Source organism: Alternaria dauci, chromosome 2 (genome assembly GCF_042100115.1).
Source record: "Alternaria dauci strain A2016 chromosome 2, whole genome shotgun sequence".
NCBI lineage: Eukaryota > Fungi > Ascomycota > Dothideomycetes > Pleosporales > Pleosporaceae > Alternaria > Alternaria dauci.
Window position 1 is genome coordinate 2,498,192 of NC_091273.1, and position 14,894 is coordinate 2,513,085.

The window sequence follows — 14,894 nt, forward strand, 5'->3', positions numbered from 1 at the left end:
AGGCTGACACGGAGGTTTGGGCATGGCAGTCCTCACGAACGGGTGCGTGCGCCAGACTTTGACTCGGGGACACATGTACATTCATCTATCTCTCCCTCTATCTTCCAGCTCCACATCCCTGCCTCGTCCGATATTATCGTCCTCGTCATCCTCATCTCCGACGGCAAACGTCCCGTCTACTCCATCGTCTTGACTACTTTCCCTTCCGGCACCTCTCGTATCCCCAGCAGTCGCAGCCGTAGGGCTCACCAACCTGACCTCACCCACTTCCTTCAAGCCGACTTTCATTCTGACCCAGTTTATCACTGTTCTCCCCCACCTCGCCAACCTCTCCATACCCTCCTCACCATTCCCTGCGCCACCACCATGTCCACCTCCAGCCTCGACTTTAAACTGGTACTTCAAACAGTCCTTGATGGTGATGAGACCAGTCAGACGGCCGCGGTATTCAATCAAAACAACCCGTGGACCCATTTTCTTGAAGAGCTCCATGACGGTTTCGAGGGGCAGGCGAGGATGCACTGAGAGCGGCGTTGGATCGATGTAGCGGCTGAAGTCTAGTGAGGTTTGAGAAGAGGTCGTGGGTATAGAGTCAAACGTTGTGTTTGGTGTTGACGCTGCTGTCCCGCTTGCAGCCCGGGAACCGATGTTGCTGGTAGGAGATGAAGACGTAAAGTAACATTTTGCGTGACCCGGAGCCTGCTGTTCGACTTTGGCGCGATCGATAGCATAGCGCAGTTCTGTCCGGCCGATATAGCCGACGAGTGTCTTCGTCTTTGTGTCCTCCACAATAGGGTAGCCTTGGTAAGCGTTTTCGTTCATTATACGTTCCATCTGGCGGAGTTCCATGCCTGTGGCTGGTAGGCAGACCACGCGGCTAGACATGACTTGGCTTACGGGGACACCAAAAGTGTGTTCTTCTTTGCTGTCGAGGAACGGGTAGCCGTTCAGGTATATCATGCGGTCTGCGATGCCACCGTGACCAAAACGCTCGCTGACTGCTTTTGTAATACCCACGACGATCATTGTGGGGAGAATGTATGTCAATGCGCCAGTAATCTCGAACATGATGACCACGACACTAACCGTGATGTGCATGATACCACTAAGAGCCGCCGCAGCGCCGAGGAAGGCGTAGGTGCCGGGCGTGATGCATGCGCCATCTGGATCGCAGGCTGAGAAGAAAGCCGAGCCGGGGAAAGACTCGTGCAGAGCTTGAACGCAGATACCAATCATACGACCAAAAGCGGCGCCGATGGCCATACTGGGTACGAAGATACCAGCAGGTACTTTACACCCGAACGATATAACGACCAATAGTGTGCGTATGACCGTTGCAATGGCAAGAGTTGCAACATTGTGCCAGCGGTGGTCCGCATCACACAGACGGTCATAGTCCTTGTCGCCCTCACACTCCTGAAACAGAATCTCCATGCTCTCCGTCATATCGATCCTTAAGAACATGTTCGGATAGCAGATAACACCAGTAATGACAGCTAGCGTGACAGCCTCGGTAATGGGGTATGCTGAAAGGTACTTCTTGCGAAAGACTTGCATCTTGAGATTCCACTTCATAACGAAAGCACCATAGAGGCCTCCAAAGACACCGATGATGATGTAGAAGAGGATTTCAAAAAAGTGCCAGGAGCGGTCATACGAGACGTTGAACATGACAAGCTGGCCTGTTCGGAAGGGATTCATAGCCTAGAATGCGTCAGCCTCAACATAGATCTCATATCCGCATTCGTTTAGACTTACAGCCAGGACAGCGGTAGCGACTAGCGCACAGAAATAACTCCTCCAAAGCGTCTTGAGTGGGAACTGGTTGCTCATCTCCTCCAGTGAGAAAAGCACACCTCCAATTGGACTTCCAAACGCTACGCCTACACCTGCCGCCGCGCTCGCACACAAGATCTCTCTCGTTTTGGCCGCATTCCTTCTGTACTTGTCGAAGAACCTACTGATCACATTACCCGTACATACGGCATAATGCACACTAGGCCCTTCCTTACCGACCGACAGCCCCGACGCAATAGCCAGCGGCAAGCCTATCGACTTGATGAAGAGCGTGGTAAAGCCTAAGAAGCCCTTCATGACGAAGCCAGCAATGATGCACTTCATCTCTGAGATACCCGAGCCAGCTGCATACGGCGCGAAGCTCTTGACCAGCCTTGCCGCGGTGAAAGAGAACAGAGCTGCGAATACGAGATAGAGTATGTAATTCGCTGGCCAAAACCCACTCCAGCGTTTCCACTCGGGACAGCCCCCTTCAGCCCCCCAACAACAGAAATTCTCGTTGAGGTAGAAGGCCGTGGTGCAATGTCCCAGTTTGATATCACTCAGCCACTCGGTGACGATATTGAGAAACGCAGCATTAAGGCCTATCGCAGCGCCAACGAGCGTAACCACGATCCACGCCTGTCCTGCATCGTATGCCTCAGCAATCTTCCGCCTCCATTTCCCCCGTCCGCGGCCTAGAAACACTTTCCCCGTTCTGCCATCTTTCCGCACGCCAATGCTATCTCTTTCGCGCCGGCGCGCTTTCCGTCGGATCTGCTCGCGCGCAGCGTCTTGGACCCAGTCTATCGTCGTGAAGTCTTCATACCGCTTGATCTCTGCAATCTCTTCGACAATGGCCGCATCAGCATGTGTGGTTTCTGCAGCCTCGGGGTCATCATCGTCAAGATCGAGAGACAGCAGGGATTGGCCGGTTGTGCGCCGCCGGAGAGAAGGTGCAAAGGACGTGGAGCGTGGGGGTTGGTTGGGGCGCGAGGACGGACGGCGCGTGGACTGGGGACGGAGGGGCGTAGGCTGTTGGGCGGGTTGGCGGGCGCGTGAGCCAGAGGATGAAGACCGATTCATCGCATCGTCATTGAAGGTGTGTTTCTTCGCGTGGGAAGAGCGTAGAGGAGGGGAGGTGGTTCCGATGTTTGGAGTTTGGAGTGGCTGCGTATCATCTGGGGAGCTATCTCATGCAAGGGTCCCTCCCGTCCCAGCTCGAGATCGACATCCCGGGAGTCCGACGTGCACCGCCACACTTGCGAAGAAGTTGACCAAGACAACTCAATTTCTTTACATTATGATTATAACATACTTTGAACGTCTTCGCTGACTTTGACATTGTCTGGTTGGTTTACATAATGCAGCGGGTTTTCCAGGGCCCAATTTACTTAGGTACAATTCAAGAAGGCCGAATCACTTTTTTGAGTATAAGGAACGTCCACTACTCTATAAGAAAATTCACAAGTCGACACCACAACATGGGGCGAAGCTCATCTTCACCAAGTCACACCTTTATACAATTCCAAAGCTATACATCACATTTGACGCAGCAAATTCTTACTACAGATCATATTAATACCACCAGGATGTTTTTCGATACCATTCATATTTCACACAGCATACGCCTCTCCACAGCAAGCTTCGTCCCACAGCAGTCCGGCAGCACTTCGGTATTGAATTGAAAAGTTGTATTTCACTACGTCGTGACTTATACAGGGGTATCATATGTCTAAAAACCTCAATATCTGAATCTGGTTTGCCGGCTACAACTACTTGGGGCACCTGCGCAAACTTTCGTCAAGGCATGTCTACTCCATCTCGATAGTACCGGGAGGCTTGCTGGTGACTGCAACATGTTAGTATTTGTCCAAGTGAGGTCGCATCATTCAAACTTACTGTCATACACCACACGGCAAACTCCGTTCACTTCGTTTACAATCCTCCTGCTGACCCTCTTGAGGAACTCAAACTCAAAGGGGTACCAGTCGGCCGTCATGAAATCGCTGGTCTCAACGGCTCTCAAAGCGATAACCTGGTCATGAACACGCTTGTCACCCATGACACCCACTGCCTTGACAGGCAGAAGCGCAGCGAACGCCTGACTGATCTTCCTGTACAGGCCCGCGGCCTTGATCTCCTCGATGAAGATGTTATCAGCCTCGCGCGCAATGCGAACTTGCTCGCGTGTGACCTCGCCCAGGATGCGGATCGCGATACCTGGACCGGGGAACGGGTGGCGCCAGACGAGATCCTCCGGGATGCCGAGCTCCTTGCCCAGTTCGCGGACCTCGTCCTTGAAAAGCTCGCGCAGAGGCTCAATGACCTTGAGCTTCATGTCCTTTGGCAGACCACCGACATTGTGGTGAGTCTTGATGGTTTGGGAAGGGCCCTTGAAGGACAGCGATTCAATGACGTCGGGGTAGAGGGTGCCCTGGAGGAGCCATTCAATTTCACCAGCCTCGGCAGATTCGTGAGCCTCTGCCTTGATCTTCTCTGCTTGCTTCTGGAAGACCTCGATAAAAGTGTTGCCGATGATCTTGCGCTTCTTCTCTGGGTCGTCAGTTACGCCCTTGAGGCGGTCGAGGAAGAGGTCGGACGCGTCGATGACGGTGAGATTGATGCCCAGACCTTCGTCGAGCGTCTTCTTGACTTGGACGGCCTCGTTGAGTCGCAGGACGCCGTTGTCGACCATGACGGCGTGGAAGCGGTCGCCAATAGCCTCCTTCATCAGCTTTGCAGCAACAGTCGAGTCGACACCACCGCTGACGGCACCGATGACCTGTCCCTTGTCGCCCACCAACTTCCTGATGCGTGTGATTTCCTGGTCGACGAACTTGCTCATAGTCCAATTGGTGTTGGCCTCGCAGATGTCGACGGCAAAGTTCTTCAACAGAACCTTGCCCTTCTTTGTGTGTGTAACCTCGGGGTGGAACTGAATGCCGTAGTACTTCTTGGTGCTGTGCGCAATACCCGCGAACGGCGCATTGGCAGTTGTCGCAACGGTCATGAAGTCCTGAGGCATGTGGCTCAGCTTGTCGCCGTGGCTCATCCACACCTCGAGGTCGTTGTCCAAGTCCTTGAACAGCTGATCCATGTGTCCGCCGTGACTCTCAACCTTGAGGTTTGCGTGTCCGTATTCCCTCTTCTCGCCAGCAGCTACGCCGGCGTTCTTTCCAAAGTGCCATGCCATCTCTTGTAGTCCGTAGCATATGCCCAGGATCGGGACGCCGAGATCGAAAACAGCGTGGTCGACGTGTGGTGCGCCCTCCTCGTAGACGGAGTACGGACCGCCAGAGAGAATGACGCCCTTGGGGGTGAAGGGTAGGTCCGCGATCTTGGTAGTGCATGGAAGCATCTCAGAGTAGACATTGAGTTCGCGGAGACGGCGCGTAATCAGATGCGTGTATTGGGAGCCGAAGTCGAGTACCAAAATGGTATCGAACGTCTTGTGAGGAGGAATGGGGTCCGAGTTGTCTGTTGCCATGGTTGCTCTTTGCTTGGTTCTACTAGAGGGTAAGAGAGAAGTGTATGGTAAAGAAAAGGTGTGGAGGGGAAGAAGAAAGGAAGAAGATGCAATGGTGGGATGCTCGGTGACTGATTCTCACAAAATTTTAGCGGGGCAGGGTCTTGCCTAGTATCTTTATCGATTCTCTGGTACGAAGAAAGTTTGAGCCTTTAGATCAGATTTCTGCCCGAATAGAGAGAGAATATATCCAATCATCAGAAGGTAGCCTGGAGGTATACATTGTTGATATCGCTCAAGTGCAATGTTATGAATACTCGTGGATCCCTGTGTTTGTCCCTACGAGTTACATTTCAGGAAAGCGAGCGTCATTACACAAGTTCTTGACCCATGCAATTAAAATACGTTCAATTGACTAGCTATCGCCCTGGCTCATAAAAAAATATGCGACCTAACTGCAAAGCCTGCGTGGTTGAGCATGCTCTCCCAGGGCGGGGCAGAAGAATTATTCCACTGCCTATCGATAACAAACGTAGCTGCATCGCGCGCAAAGTCGCGTATCCACTGACCTCACCAACCCTGCTCCTACTCTCCACACATCTACACAATGGCCAAACGAAAGTCTGAAAGAGATCCCGAAGAGCTTCCCGATGCGTCGGACAAGCGCAAACAGAATGACGACGACGACTCTGGCAGCGACGAGGTATGCGCCTGCCCCTGCTTACCATCTTCTCACGATGCGCCTGCTCACAAATTCTTAGGACATGGACATGGTGAACGTCGACTTTGAATGGTTCGATCCGCAGCCAGCGGTCGATTTCCATGGCCTCAAGAACCTCTTGCGCCAACTCCTCGACGTGGACTCGCAGTTGTTCAACCTCTCTGAGCTCGCGGATATTATATTGTCGCAACCGCTACTCGGCAGCACAGTCAAGGTCGATGGCAACGAGACAGATCCGTACGCCTTCCTTACCGTCCTGAACCTGGAGACACACAAGGTATCCGCTCTCCATCCGTGATTTGCCCATGCATATAACTAATGGCGAACAGGACAAAAAAGTCATCCAAGACCTGACAGCCTACCTCTCAAAAAAGTCCGCGCCGATCCCAACACTCTCGCCCCTCCTCACAGCCTCGTCCCCCGCGCAAATCGGCCTCATCTTGACCGAGCGCTTCATAAACATGCCCCACGAAATCGTGCCACCAATGTACACGATGCTTCTGGAAGAAATCCAGTGGGCGGTTGAGGAAAAGGAGCCCTACACATTCACACACTACCTCGTCCTGTCCAAATGCTATTCTGAAATACAAAGCCAGCTGCCGAGCGAAGACGCGCCGCCGAGCAAGAAGAAGAACAAAAAGTCCGATGTAGGGGACGAGACATTCTATTTCCACCCCGAAGACGAAGTCCTGCACAAACATGCCGTGGGGTACACGAGCTTTGAGTACGATACACCGGTGGATGAGGGTGCGAGTGACAGCAAGAGAGCGTTCCAAGAGTTGGGCGTCAAGCCCAAGGGACACATGGTGTTGATCGAGGCAGACAAGTTCAAGGGCGCCGTGGAGGCAGTAAAAACCTTCCTGAGCGGGCAGTAAATATAGAATCATAAATGATGATCCCACCAAACAATAAAACCAAAGGTGGCCGAGATTGACTCTAACTGGTGTTACATTGCAAGGACACAAGCTGAATCTAAGTGAATCAAACCGTAGGAAATTGATGCTCGCTCCTATACACACAAGTCGACATCACCGCTGTCCACCACTGAAGAATTCTTCTGCTTAACCGATGACGACCTTGCCCTCCTCGGGGAAGTCGTACTGGGGAATCTCCAGGTTGAGCGGGGCAGGTCCCTTTCTTATGCGGCCAGAGATGTCGTAGTGGGAACCGTGGCAAGGGCAGAACCAGCCTCCAAAGTCACCAGCCTCGCCAATGGGGACACATCCCAGATGGGTGCAGACACCTAGTCTTGTCAGTCATGACTCGCAACGTGCATCTTGTATGCCTGACGTACCCAACATGATCAACCACTCGGGCTTCTGGACACGGTCCTTGTCGGGCTGGGGGTCACGGAGAGACTCCCACTTGGTCTCGTCGGCCTCCTTGATCTCGGATTCGGTGCGGTGTCGGATGAAGACGGGCTTGCCTCGCCACTTGATAATGACCTGCTCTCGTCAGCTCCAGTGTCCGGGTATCCAACGTCGAACTGCGCGACATACGTTCTTGCCCTCGGGGATGGCGGCGAGGTCGATTTCTACCTTGGCCTGGGCCAGGACATCGGCGGAGGCGGACATGTTGACGAGGAAGTCTGTTGGGCGCAGTCGTTAGCCGTCCGGTCTTCATCAATTCGCGGTCCAAGTCATCCCCAAAATAGCCAATTGCTCTCCACCAGCTCCAAATAAGCCGCATTGAGCGATTTCCGTGTTTTCCACCCCTCCGCCGGGCTATCGCATGGCTGGAGACCTACCCTGGACAGTCGCCTTCGCGCCAAGCGCACTCAGCGCACCCATGGTTCCGACCATGAAGTACTGGAACATCTTGGGGCCCGTCTCGCCTCCCTTATTCCTGTACGCAGCGAACGAGGGGATCTTGGTCGTCTCCGGGCTGCCCTTGAAGGGGCTGTCGAACGAGGAAGCCGAGGCGTTGCGGGTCTGCAGAGCGGTGGTGCCGGCCGCCCGAGCGACGGGCATCTGGTGGGCGGTCCATGAGCGTGCAATGGCACGGGTTGTGTTGGCGAGGGCGGGCATCGTGGACGCGGGTGGGCGGGGGGCGGTGTCGTTGATGGGGAGAGCTTGGGTTGAGTATGTCGAAGTTTTGGCGGTTTGGCAAGGAGCGTTATGTCAGGTGTCGTTTGATTGGTTGGCCGCCCTCCGCCGCATCGCCATCTTCACCTGCGGCGTCATCGGCCAACATCACGATGAGCCTCGCACACTGCTCGAGTTCCATCCCGCATTCGTTTCTTTTATCACGATGATCGTAAAGGTCTAGTACGTGGTGTTTGCAGTCCTCTCCAAAGTGAACAACGTTGTCTCTCCAGCATCCGCCAATGCATCATGGCTCAAAGCCAGTATCGACTCTCCATGATGCTCGAACCACATCGGGTCTCTTCCCGTGTCTATATCTGAGCGTAGGTAAAACAGTTTGTAGTTTGGCGAGTAGCCCAACTTGATTGTCTTGGCGACTGCCTGGATGCTAGCTACCTAGGTAGGTGCAAACATGTTTAGGCCTATACAAGAGTCTTCCAATTTCAGTTCCTCTGACTCCGGATACCTTCACTTTTTGAGTTCAGAGTTCTGCTGCAAAAAACCTCCTATTCGACATACAACATCATGTCCCCTCAAGACTCTGACATCAGATGCTATTTTGTGCCCAAGGAAGGAACCAAATCTACGACGGCAACTGGAGAAAGCGAAGGAGGATCAACTGGCCAGCCACCAATGCCGACTGCTGCAGAGCCAAAAGACAAGGTTAACAGCAAGAGGAAGTTATCACAATCCTCAACCCCAGTACTCGAGAAGCGACAAGACACAGGGCGCTCGGAAAACACTACTTCACCGCGCCATTTCTCACACAAAAACCTCTCCCCAGACCAGTTCTCCCCATCATCTCTCTCGTCTGAAAGACCCAGCACCGCCCTCGCCCTTACCCATCACACCGGAAACATCTTCGCAGCCCCACCACACACCCTCCTGATACACGCTTGCAACGTACAAGGCGCTTGGGGTAGCGGCATAGCCAAAGCCTTCAAAGACGCCTACCCAAAAGCCTACGCAATATACCACGCCTTCTGCACCAAAGAGCACCTGCTAAAGTCTCGACCTGTTCCCACCGGCACCGCCCTCTTAATCCCGCCTGTTGATGCTGGGAACCAGCACTGGATCGGATGTCTCTTTACGAGCGCAAAGTATGGCAAGGCCAAAGACAAGCCGGATGTTATTGTTGGGAACACGAAGCCGGCTATGGAGATGCTGCTGGAGCTGGTGAAGATGGCGGGTGGGATTGAAAGCGTCAGGATGTGCAAGATTAATAGTGGGAAGTTTGGGGTCGACTGGAAGCGGACGAAGGGAGTTCTGGAGGAGATTGTAGTGAGGGACGACTGGAAGGGTACTGTAGAGGTTTGGGACCCGGAGACGAAATGAAGGGGTGAAGGCTGGTGGAGGAGCCAAGGGGCGTATGAGACATATGCGAGCAGAAGCAGAGAACAAGCTACTCGGGGTGTAACGGATATGCAACAACACACTTTGCTCAGAAGTAATGTATACAACTATACATTTCCGTATGCCGTGCTGGTTTACTTTCCACAGTCTCGCATGAAGGCCTGATGTAGATCGTTGTTCAAACAAGCCAGCGCTATTCCCATGATATATCCAGCCAACGCCGTTGTGCAATGCAAGATAACATTCGTCTAGACCGTCGCCTCTCCCTGCTCTCCATGTCCTCGCAGATTTACTTCTGACCGTTAATCGCCGTAAATCCACCAGTTGACCGCCGAGCTTCCGGACTCTTGCTTGCACTCGCCATGGGTTGACGAGGCGGGCCGCGCATCTCCATCTCGATTTGCATCGCTGCCGCGTCCTCTTCCGGGTCGCTGTCCTCAACCCGCTCGACCTCCTGGTCGATCTCCATGGCATCGGGCGTCTCGTCTGGTTTCGCTGGTGTAGGCGAGACTGTTGCGTCGCCGTTGGTCGGCGTCTCTGTGTCCTTGTCCTTATCTGCGCCCTCCCCGACAGTGTCCAATGCCTTCTGTCCATTCGCCGCCCCGTCCTTCTTGCCATCCTTGTCCTTCTTCTTCGCGTCCTCCTTTTCCTTCTCCTCGAGCTTCTTCTTCACGGCTCCCCATGTGCTCGTCTTGGGCGCGACATCGACGAGGAACTCGAGGTTGTCCGTCTTTGCTATCGCACTGCTGACATCGCGGTACTGGATGTTGCGCCGCGGCTTACGTTCGGCTTTTGCAACGTTGTGTGTAGTTTGTGCGAGGTGCTGGACGAACATTTCTGTCGCTAGTGCGATGGCGAAGGCGGCGTTCTTGGAGGTTGTGATGCGTTCGGGGTCCGCTTGTATTATCTTTTGCACGCGTGCGACTGTGGTATTGTTAGAGTGGTTGTCTACCATGAGGAGGGGCGAGAGGATAGGGGACGTGAGGAGTCGAAGACATTGTGCTCGTTGTATGTACGAAGACGAAGTAGCAGTTATGAGACCACCGCGGGCGCAATTGGCAGTGACTAGTTGCGCGGTAGGAGATTGTTCTTCGTGCAAGTTCGTGTATGATCAAAGCATAGCGACGTTGCAGGTGGTGAGATTAAGATGAGAACGGGTCATTACTCACGAGGAAGCGATACATGGCCCGTAATTTCCTTATTTGGCGCTATTGGTGTGTTGTTATAAGGCATGGTGAGGGAAGAAGCGACTGCTCGGTTTGAATGCGCGTGGGATCGATGCGTTATCTTTGGGTGGTGTTGATCCTAGCGGTTATCCAAAATGTCGGTAGCAGCTCGTGTGTATGAATGATACTACTTGGCGCGGTTTGATCGCGCAGAATAGACAGTGTGAGGGTGAAGTCGCGTGTGGTAGTGGTGGTAAAGCACGTTCGCAGAGCCAAATGCTCACACCCCTGCTCGATCGCCGCGGGCCTCCAACCGAAGACGACGGAGCGTCATTAGGCGGCGGCGGCGGCTACCTTTGGAAAGGACCAACCTCCTTTCCCTCTCACCTCTCTCATACGTCCTTGGTGGTTCCAGACTTGCGTTACGTGTTTGTGATATCCTCACCTGCGTTGCCTCTATTGAATCGTGTTCCGGTGCCTTCCATCTCGTGTGAACAACACCATCACCGCCCATCAGGGTACCGTCTCAACCATGAAGCTCTCTATCCTCGGTCTGCTCGCCGCGACCGCAACAGCATCTTTGTTTTCACAGGTGCCATTCCAAGAGAAACCAGAAGTAGAAGGCTTTCAGGTTTATCAAAGCCAATTTTCAGAGCACCACTCTATCCGGATAAAGCAGCAGCAAAACAGCACTATCTGTGATGCACGCTCCAAGCAGTACAATGGCTGGCTAGACATCGGCTCAAAGCACATCTTTTTCTGGTACTTCGAGTCTCAAGACAAGCCCTCTGAAGATCCGCTCCTGCTATGGCTGACAGGAGGGCCTGGTGGTTCAGGCATGATCGGATTGCTGGGCGAGCTGGGCCCTTGCCTGATCAATGAGTTTGGAAATGGAACCGTGTACAACGAATATGGATGGAGCAAGAATGCCAACATCATCTTCGTTGATCAGCCCGCTGGTGTCGGTCTTAGTTACGTCGATGAGGGAATCCCGCTTCCCGCGACGAGCTTCACGGCAGCAGAGGATATGCATCACTTTCTGCAGCTGTTCATAAGCGACGTATTCCCAGATCTTAGCAATAGGGACTTCCATATCACGGGAGAAAGTTATGCTGTATGTCTAGGTCGCCGTTACCATCTACAGGAGACAGGCTAATCACAAACAGGGCCACTACGTCCCAACACTCGGCGCTGAGATTGTCTCGAAGAACCTAGCTTATCCTAAGCGGCCTCAGGTCAACCTCAAGTCGACTTTCACAGGCAACGCATTTGTCTCGCCCAGAGACACTGCATTTGGCTTCTGGGAAACTCTATGCACGACAAACCCGGGTGTCGAGAGCCCCATCTTCAACCAGACTCGCTGCGACATCATGGCTACTAACCTTCCTCGCTGTATGGAGCTTACCAACGTGTGCTATAATCACCCGGACCCAGCCATATGCATCGCGGCTGAAGACGTGTGCAACTACGGTGTTATCCTCTACTACGACGGCGAAGCTGGAGCGGGAGGTCGCAACCGATTCGATATCACGGATGACTGCGAGACGAAAGACGAATTGTGCTACCCTGAGATGCAGAGGATACAGGACTACATGAACACGCCGGATGTCTGGAACGCGCTTAGCGTGCCCCAAGCTGTTAAGAACTTCACAGGACTCTCCTACGATATCGCGTGGGCTTTTGCCCTCACCGGTGATGGGGTGCTGAGCACGCAACCTCAGGTCTTGTATCTCCTTGAGCATGGTATCGATGTGCTCTTCTATCAAGGTAACCTGGATCTTGCTTGCAACACGGCAGGCAACCTACAATGGGCCAACACGATGCAATGGAAGGGTCAGCCTGCGTTTGTTGCGCAGCCCAAGCGATCGTGGCAGAACGAGGGAACCGAGGTGGGGTGGTTCAAGGAAGTCAAGACGAAGACTGCAAGTGGGCGAGAAACGACATTTGCGTTTGCTACGGTAGACGGAGCAGGCCACATGGTGCCGATGAATAAGCCCAAGGAAGCGCTGGCCTTGGTTGATAGATGGATCAAGAAGAGGAGCTACGCGTAATTGTCGCGTGATTGATGCATATCGCGTTCGGCATCAAAGTCGCATCTAGCCCAGCGCACATGCTCCGTGATCGCGATGTGCAAGCTCGAACCAGCCTCAGGCACCACATCGGCCTTGTGCATGTCATCATGCTTCTCGCGTTTGGTGCCCGAAATATCCATGGGTGGTGTTTGTTTTCCCCACCATGATGTAATCGTTCTCCGCTACGTCATCATGGATCCTAGCCTCTGCGCAATCTTCAGAAGCTTAATAAAGAGGGGAGAAGACGCTCACACGACAATAAACATCAATCAATTACCACTTCTCACTCCAAATCACACTTTACAAACCTTCTACTACTCCCAAACCCCACCACATACACACCTACAACATGTCTGGAACTTCCAACGTCGGTAACAGCGCGGTGTACGAGTCCAAGGACCAGGTCACCCGCTCGGACGCCGAGATCCAGCAGGAGAAGAAGGAGAACCGCTTCCACGAGGGCAAGGAGAACTCCCACAAGGCACAGGACTCTAGTATGTTTTTCTCTACCCTGCGACAAGCATCAATGCGTCGCATCATCATCCATCTCTTCACAAGAACGATTACTAACGACGACGGATAGAGGACGAGCGATCCATCGCCAACAAGCTCGAGCGCGAGGAGAAGCGTGAGAAGGAGGGCGAGGAGAAGTCTCTCGAGGACCGTCAGCGTGAGCAAGATGCTACCCTTCCCGCACGCGCACACGGCAACGAGCCCTCCAAGGGAGCCAAGATCGACCAGGAGCTGAGGGAAGAGGACGAGGCCATTCTCAAGAAGAAGGGCGCCAACTAAAGTTGTCGTGACGTGTGGCGATTTCGATACCCCGTGCACAGGACAGTGTGCTAGGAGTTGGAGGAGGAAGATAATAACGTGGATTGACGATGAAACGTCTCCATGAAGCCGGCCTGAGACACGGCACAGGCACGAATGAAATGATTTCAACTTACATTGCTCTTTTGCTATATGCGGAACAAGTCATGGACGGTGACACAAGAGCTCCCCACACTGTCGTGCTTACAGTACCCCTCAATGCACCTGCCTGACTCGCGCAGCCTCGGTGTCACCTCTGCCGACAGCTGCCCTCATAACCACCAGCCTGCATCCCCCACGTCCCCAATTGCCTTCGCCCACGTCGTGCAAACCTCCATCGCTGCATTACCAAGCATTGCGACGTATATGCCTAATTTCCCGTCCTCTCGCCAATTCTTCCGCGCTGCTACCTCTTTCGCCAAAGCCCCATTGCGACCCCGCATCGCGCCTACGAGCATCCAGCTATCGCGTATCCTCCAGCAACAAACTGCGACCATGTCGACCAAGATGGCAGAGCGCCTCAAGGGCAAGACGATTGTCATCACCGGAGCATCCTCTGGCATCGGCAAGTCGACCGCAATCGAGTTTGCGCGCACACAGCCCGATGACCTGAAGCTTATCCTGACCGCGCGGCGAGAAGACACGTTGAAGGAGATTGCACAGGAGATCCAGGGTTTCGCAAAGGGCGTCAAGGTCCTGCCAGTAAAGCTCGATGTCAGCAAGCCAGACCAGGTGCAAAACTTTGTCGGCAACTTACCAGAAGAGTACAAAGACATTGATGTCCTGGTCAACAACGCGTATGCCATTCCCTCAGTACATGCCCTGCTGTCTAGGCTAACAAACACATCAGCGGCCTCGTAAAAGGCGTCGCTCAAGCCCCTGACATCTCCCCCGCCGACATCGATACCATGTTCAGCACAAACGTAACCGGCCTCATCAACATGACGCAAGCCATCCTCCCCATCTTCAAAGCGCGCTCCACACCCTCGGGCGACATCATCAACATTGGCAGCATTGCAGGCCGCGAGCCCTACCAAGGCGGTTCCATCTACTGCGCTACAAAGGCAGCTGTGCGCTCCTTCACAGACGCCATGCGCAAGGAGCTCATCGCCACAAGAATTCGAGTTATCGAAATCGATCCGGGGCAGGTTGAGACAGAGTTTAGTGTCGTAAGATTCGGAGGCGACAAGGAAAAGGCCAAGAAGGTGTACGAGGGCGTTGAGCCGTTGACACCAGAAGACATCGCCGAGGTTGTTGTGTTTGCTGCTGGGCGGAGGGAGAACGTCGTGTTGGCCGATACTTTGATATTCCCGAATCACCAAGTATGTTCAGTAAAATCCGATGAAGCCACGAGGAAAAGGTTGCTAATGTTTTTGTTCAGGCGGCGGCGACAGTTATGCACCGGAAACCTGCTGGTCAGTAGATGCGATATTCGACGTGTAT

At 53.5% G+C, this 14,894-nt stretch overlaps 9 protein-coding genes across 9 annotated transcripts; 5 read left to right on the forward strand and 4 right to left on the reverse strand.

Moving 5' to 3' along the window:
- Window positions 1-62: 62 nt before the first annotated feature.
- On the reverse strand, window positions 63-2,953 carry ACET3X_002851 (uncharacterized protein). Its single transcript, XM_069449639.1, has 2 exons — window positions 1,759-2,953; window positions 63-1,704 (listed from the first exon to the last, which is right to left on the reverse strand). The coding sequence occupies exons 1-2, from the start codon at window positions 2,860-2,862 to the stop codon at window positions 82-84; spliced, it is 2,727 nt and encodes a 908-aa protein (XP_069309398.1). The 5' UTR covers window positions 2,863-2,953; the 3' UTR covers window positions 63-81.
- Window positions 2,954-3,475: 522 nt separating this feature from the next.
- ACET3X_002852 (uncharacterized protein) lies at window positions 3,476-5,365 on the reverse strand. Its single transcript, XM_069449640.1, has 2 exons — window positions 3,679-5,365; window positions 3,476-3,628 (listed from the first exon to the last, which is right to left on the reverse strand). Exons 1-2 carry the CDS (start codon window positions 5,264-5,266, stop codon window positions 3,591-3,593), a joined length of 1,626 nt encoding a protein of 541 aa, XP_069309399.1. The 5' UTR covers window positions 5,267-5,365; the 3' UTR covers window positions 3,476-3,590.
- Window positions 5,366-5,816: 451 nt separating this feature from the next.
- ACET3X_002853 (uncharacterized protein) lies at window positions 5,817-6,841 on the forward strand (the record flags this gene model as incomplete). Its single annotated transcript, XM_069449642.1, has 3 exons — window positions 5,817-5,948; window positions 6,007-6,243; window positions 6,296-6,841. Exons 1-3 carry the CDS (start codon window positions 5,853-5,855, stop codon window positions 6,839-6,841), a joined length of 879 nt encoding a protein of 292 aa, XP_069309400.1. The 5' UTR covers window positions 5,817-5,852.
- Window positions 6,842-6,931: 90 nt separating this feature from the next.
- On the reverse strand, window positions 6,932-8,048 carry ACET3X_002854 (uncharacterized protein). The gene is made up of 4 exons (XM_069449643.1): window positions 7,714-8,048; window positions 7,466-7,554; window positions 7,261-7,411; window positions 6,932-7,209 (listed from the first exon to the last, which is right to left on the reverse strand). The coding sequence occupies exons 1-4, from the start codon at window positions 7,991-7,993 to the stop codon at window positions 7,028-7,030; spliced, it is 702 nt and encodes a 233-aa protein (XP_069309401.1). The 5' UTR covers window positions 7,994-8,048; the 3' UTR covers window positions 6,932-7,027.
- A 527-nt stretch (window positions 8,049-8,575) lies between these two features.
- On the forward strand, window positions 8,576-9,385 carry ACET3X_002855 (uncharacterized protein; the record flags this gene model as incomplete). The annotated part of the gene is made up of 1 exon (XM_069449644.1): window positions 8,576-9,385. The coding sequence occupies one exon, from the start codon at window positions 8,576-8,578 to the stop codon at window positions 9,383-9,385; it is 810 nt and encodes a 269-aa protein (XP_069309402.1).
- Window positions 9,386-9,692: 307 nt separating this feature from the next.
- Window positions 9,693-10,636, reverse strand: ACET3X_002856 (uncharacterized protein; the record flags this gene model as incomplete). The annotated part of the gene is made up of 2 exons (XM_069449645.1): window positions 9,693-10,327; window positions 10,573-10,636. 2 exons carry the CDS (start codon window positions 10,634-10,636, stop codon window positions 9,693-9,695), a joined length of 699 nt encoding a protein of 232 aa, XP_069309403.1.
- Window positions 10,637-11,101: 465 nt separating this feature from the next.
- On the forward strand, window positions 11,102-12,620 carry ACET3X_002857 (uncharacterized protein; the record flags this gene model as incomplete). The annotated part of the gene is made up of 2 exons (XM_069449646.1): window positions 11,102-11,683; window positions 11,736-12,620. The coding sequence occupies 2 exons, from the start codon at window positions 11,102-11,104 to the stop codon at window positions 12,618-12,620; spliced, it is 1,467 nt and encodes a 488-aa protein (XP_069309404.1).
- Window positions 12,621-12,990: 370 nt separating this feature from the next.
- Window positions 12,991-13,433, forward strand: ACET3X_002858 (uncharacterized protein; the record flags this gene model as incomplete). The annotated part of the gene is made up of 2 exons (XM_069449647.1): window positions 12,991-13,135; window positions 13,225-13,433. 2 exons carry the CDS (start codon window positions 12,991-12,993, stop codon window positions 13,431-13,433), a joined length of 354 nt encoding a protein of 117 aa, XP_069309405.1.
- Window positions 13,434-13,946: 513 nt separating this feature from the next.
- On the forward strand, window positions 13,947-14,874 carry ACET3X_002859 (uncharacterized protein; the record flags this gene model as incomplete). The annotated part of the gene is made up of 3 exons (XM_069449648.1): window positions 13,947-14,248; window positions 14,302-14,773; window positions 14,833-14,874. 3 exons carry the CDS (start codon window positions 13,947-13,949, stop codon window positions 14,872-14,874), a joined length of 816 nt encoding a protein of 271 aa, XP_069309406.1.
- Between the last annotated feature and the right edge of the window lie 20 nt (window positions 14,875-14,894).

Bases quoted from the DNA above. Each gene is read 5' to 3' on its own strand.
- ACET3X_002851 (XM_069449639.1), bottom strand. From the start codon at position 2,862: ATGAATCGGTCTTCATCCTCTGGCTCACGCGCCCGCCAACCCGCCCAA. The intron at 1,705-1,758 runs GTAAGTCTAAAC...GACGCATTCTAG, and splicing joins TCGCTACCGCTGTCCTGGCT to GCTATGAATCCCTTCCGAAC.
- ACET3X_002852 (XM_069449640.1), bottom strand. From the start codon at position 5,266: ATGGCAACAGACAACTCGGACCCCATTCCTCCTCACAAGACGTTCGAT. The intron at 3,629-3,678 runs GTAAGTTTGAAT...AACATGTTGCAG, and splicing joins TTGCCGTGTGGTGTATGACA to TCACCAGCAAGCCTCCCGGT.
- ACET3X_002854 (XM_069449643.1), bottom strand. From the start codon at position 7,993: ATGCCCGCCCTCGCCAACACAACCCGTGCCATTGCACGCTCATGGACC. The intron at 7,412-7,465 runs GTATGTCGCGCA...TGACGAGAGCAG, and splicing joins CCATCCCCGAGGGCAAGAAC to GTCATTATCAAGTGGCGAGG. The intron at 7,210-7,260 runs GTACGTCAGGCA...TGACAAGACTAG, and splicing joins CGAGTGGTTGATCATGTTGG to GTGTCTGCACCCATCTGGGA.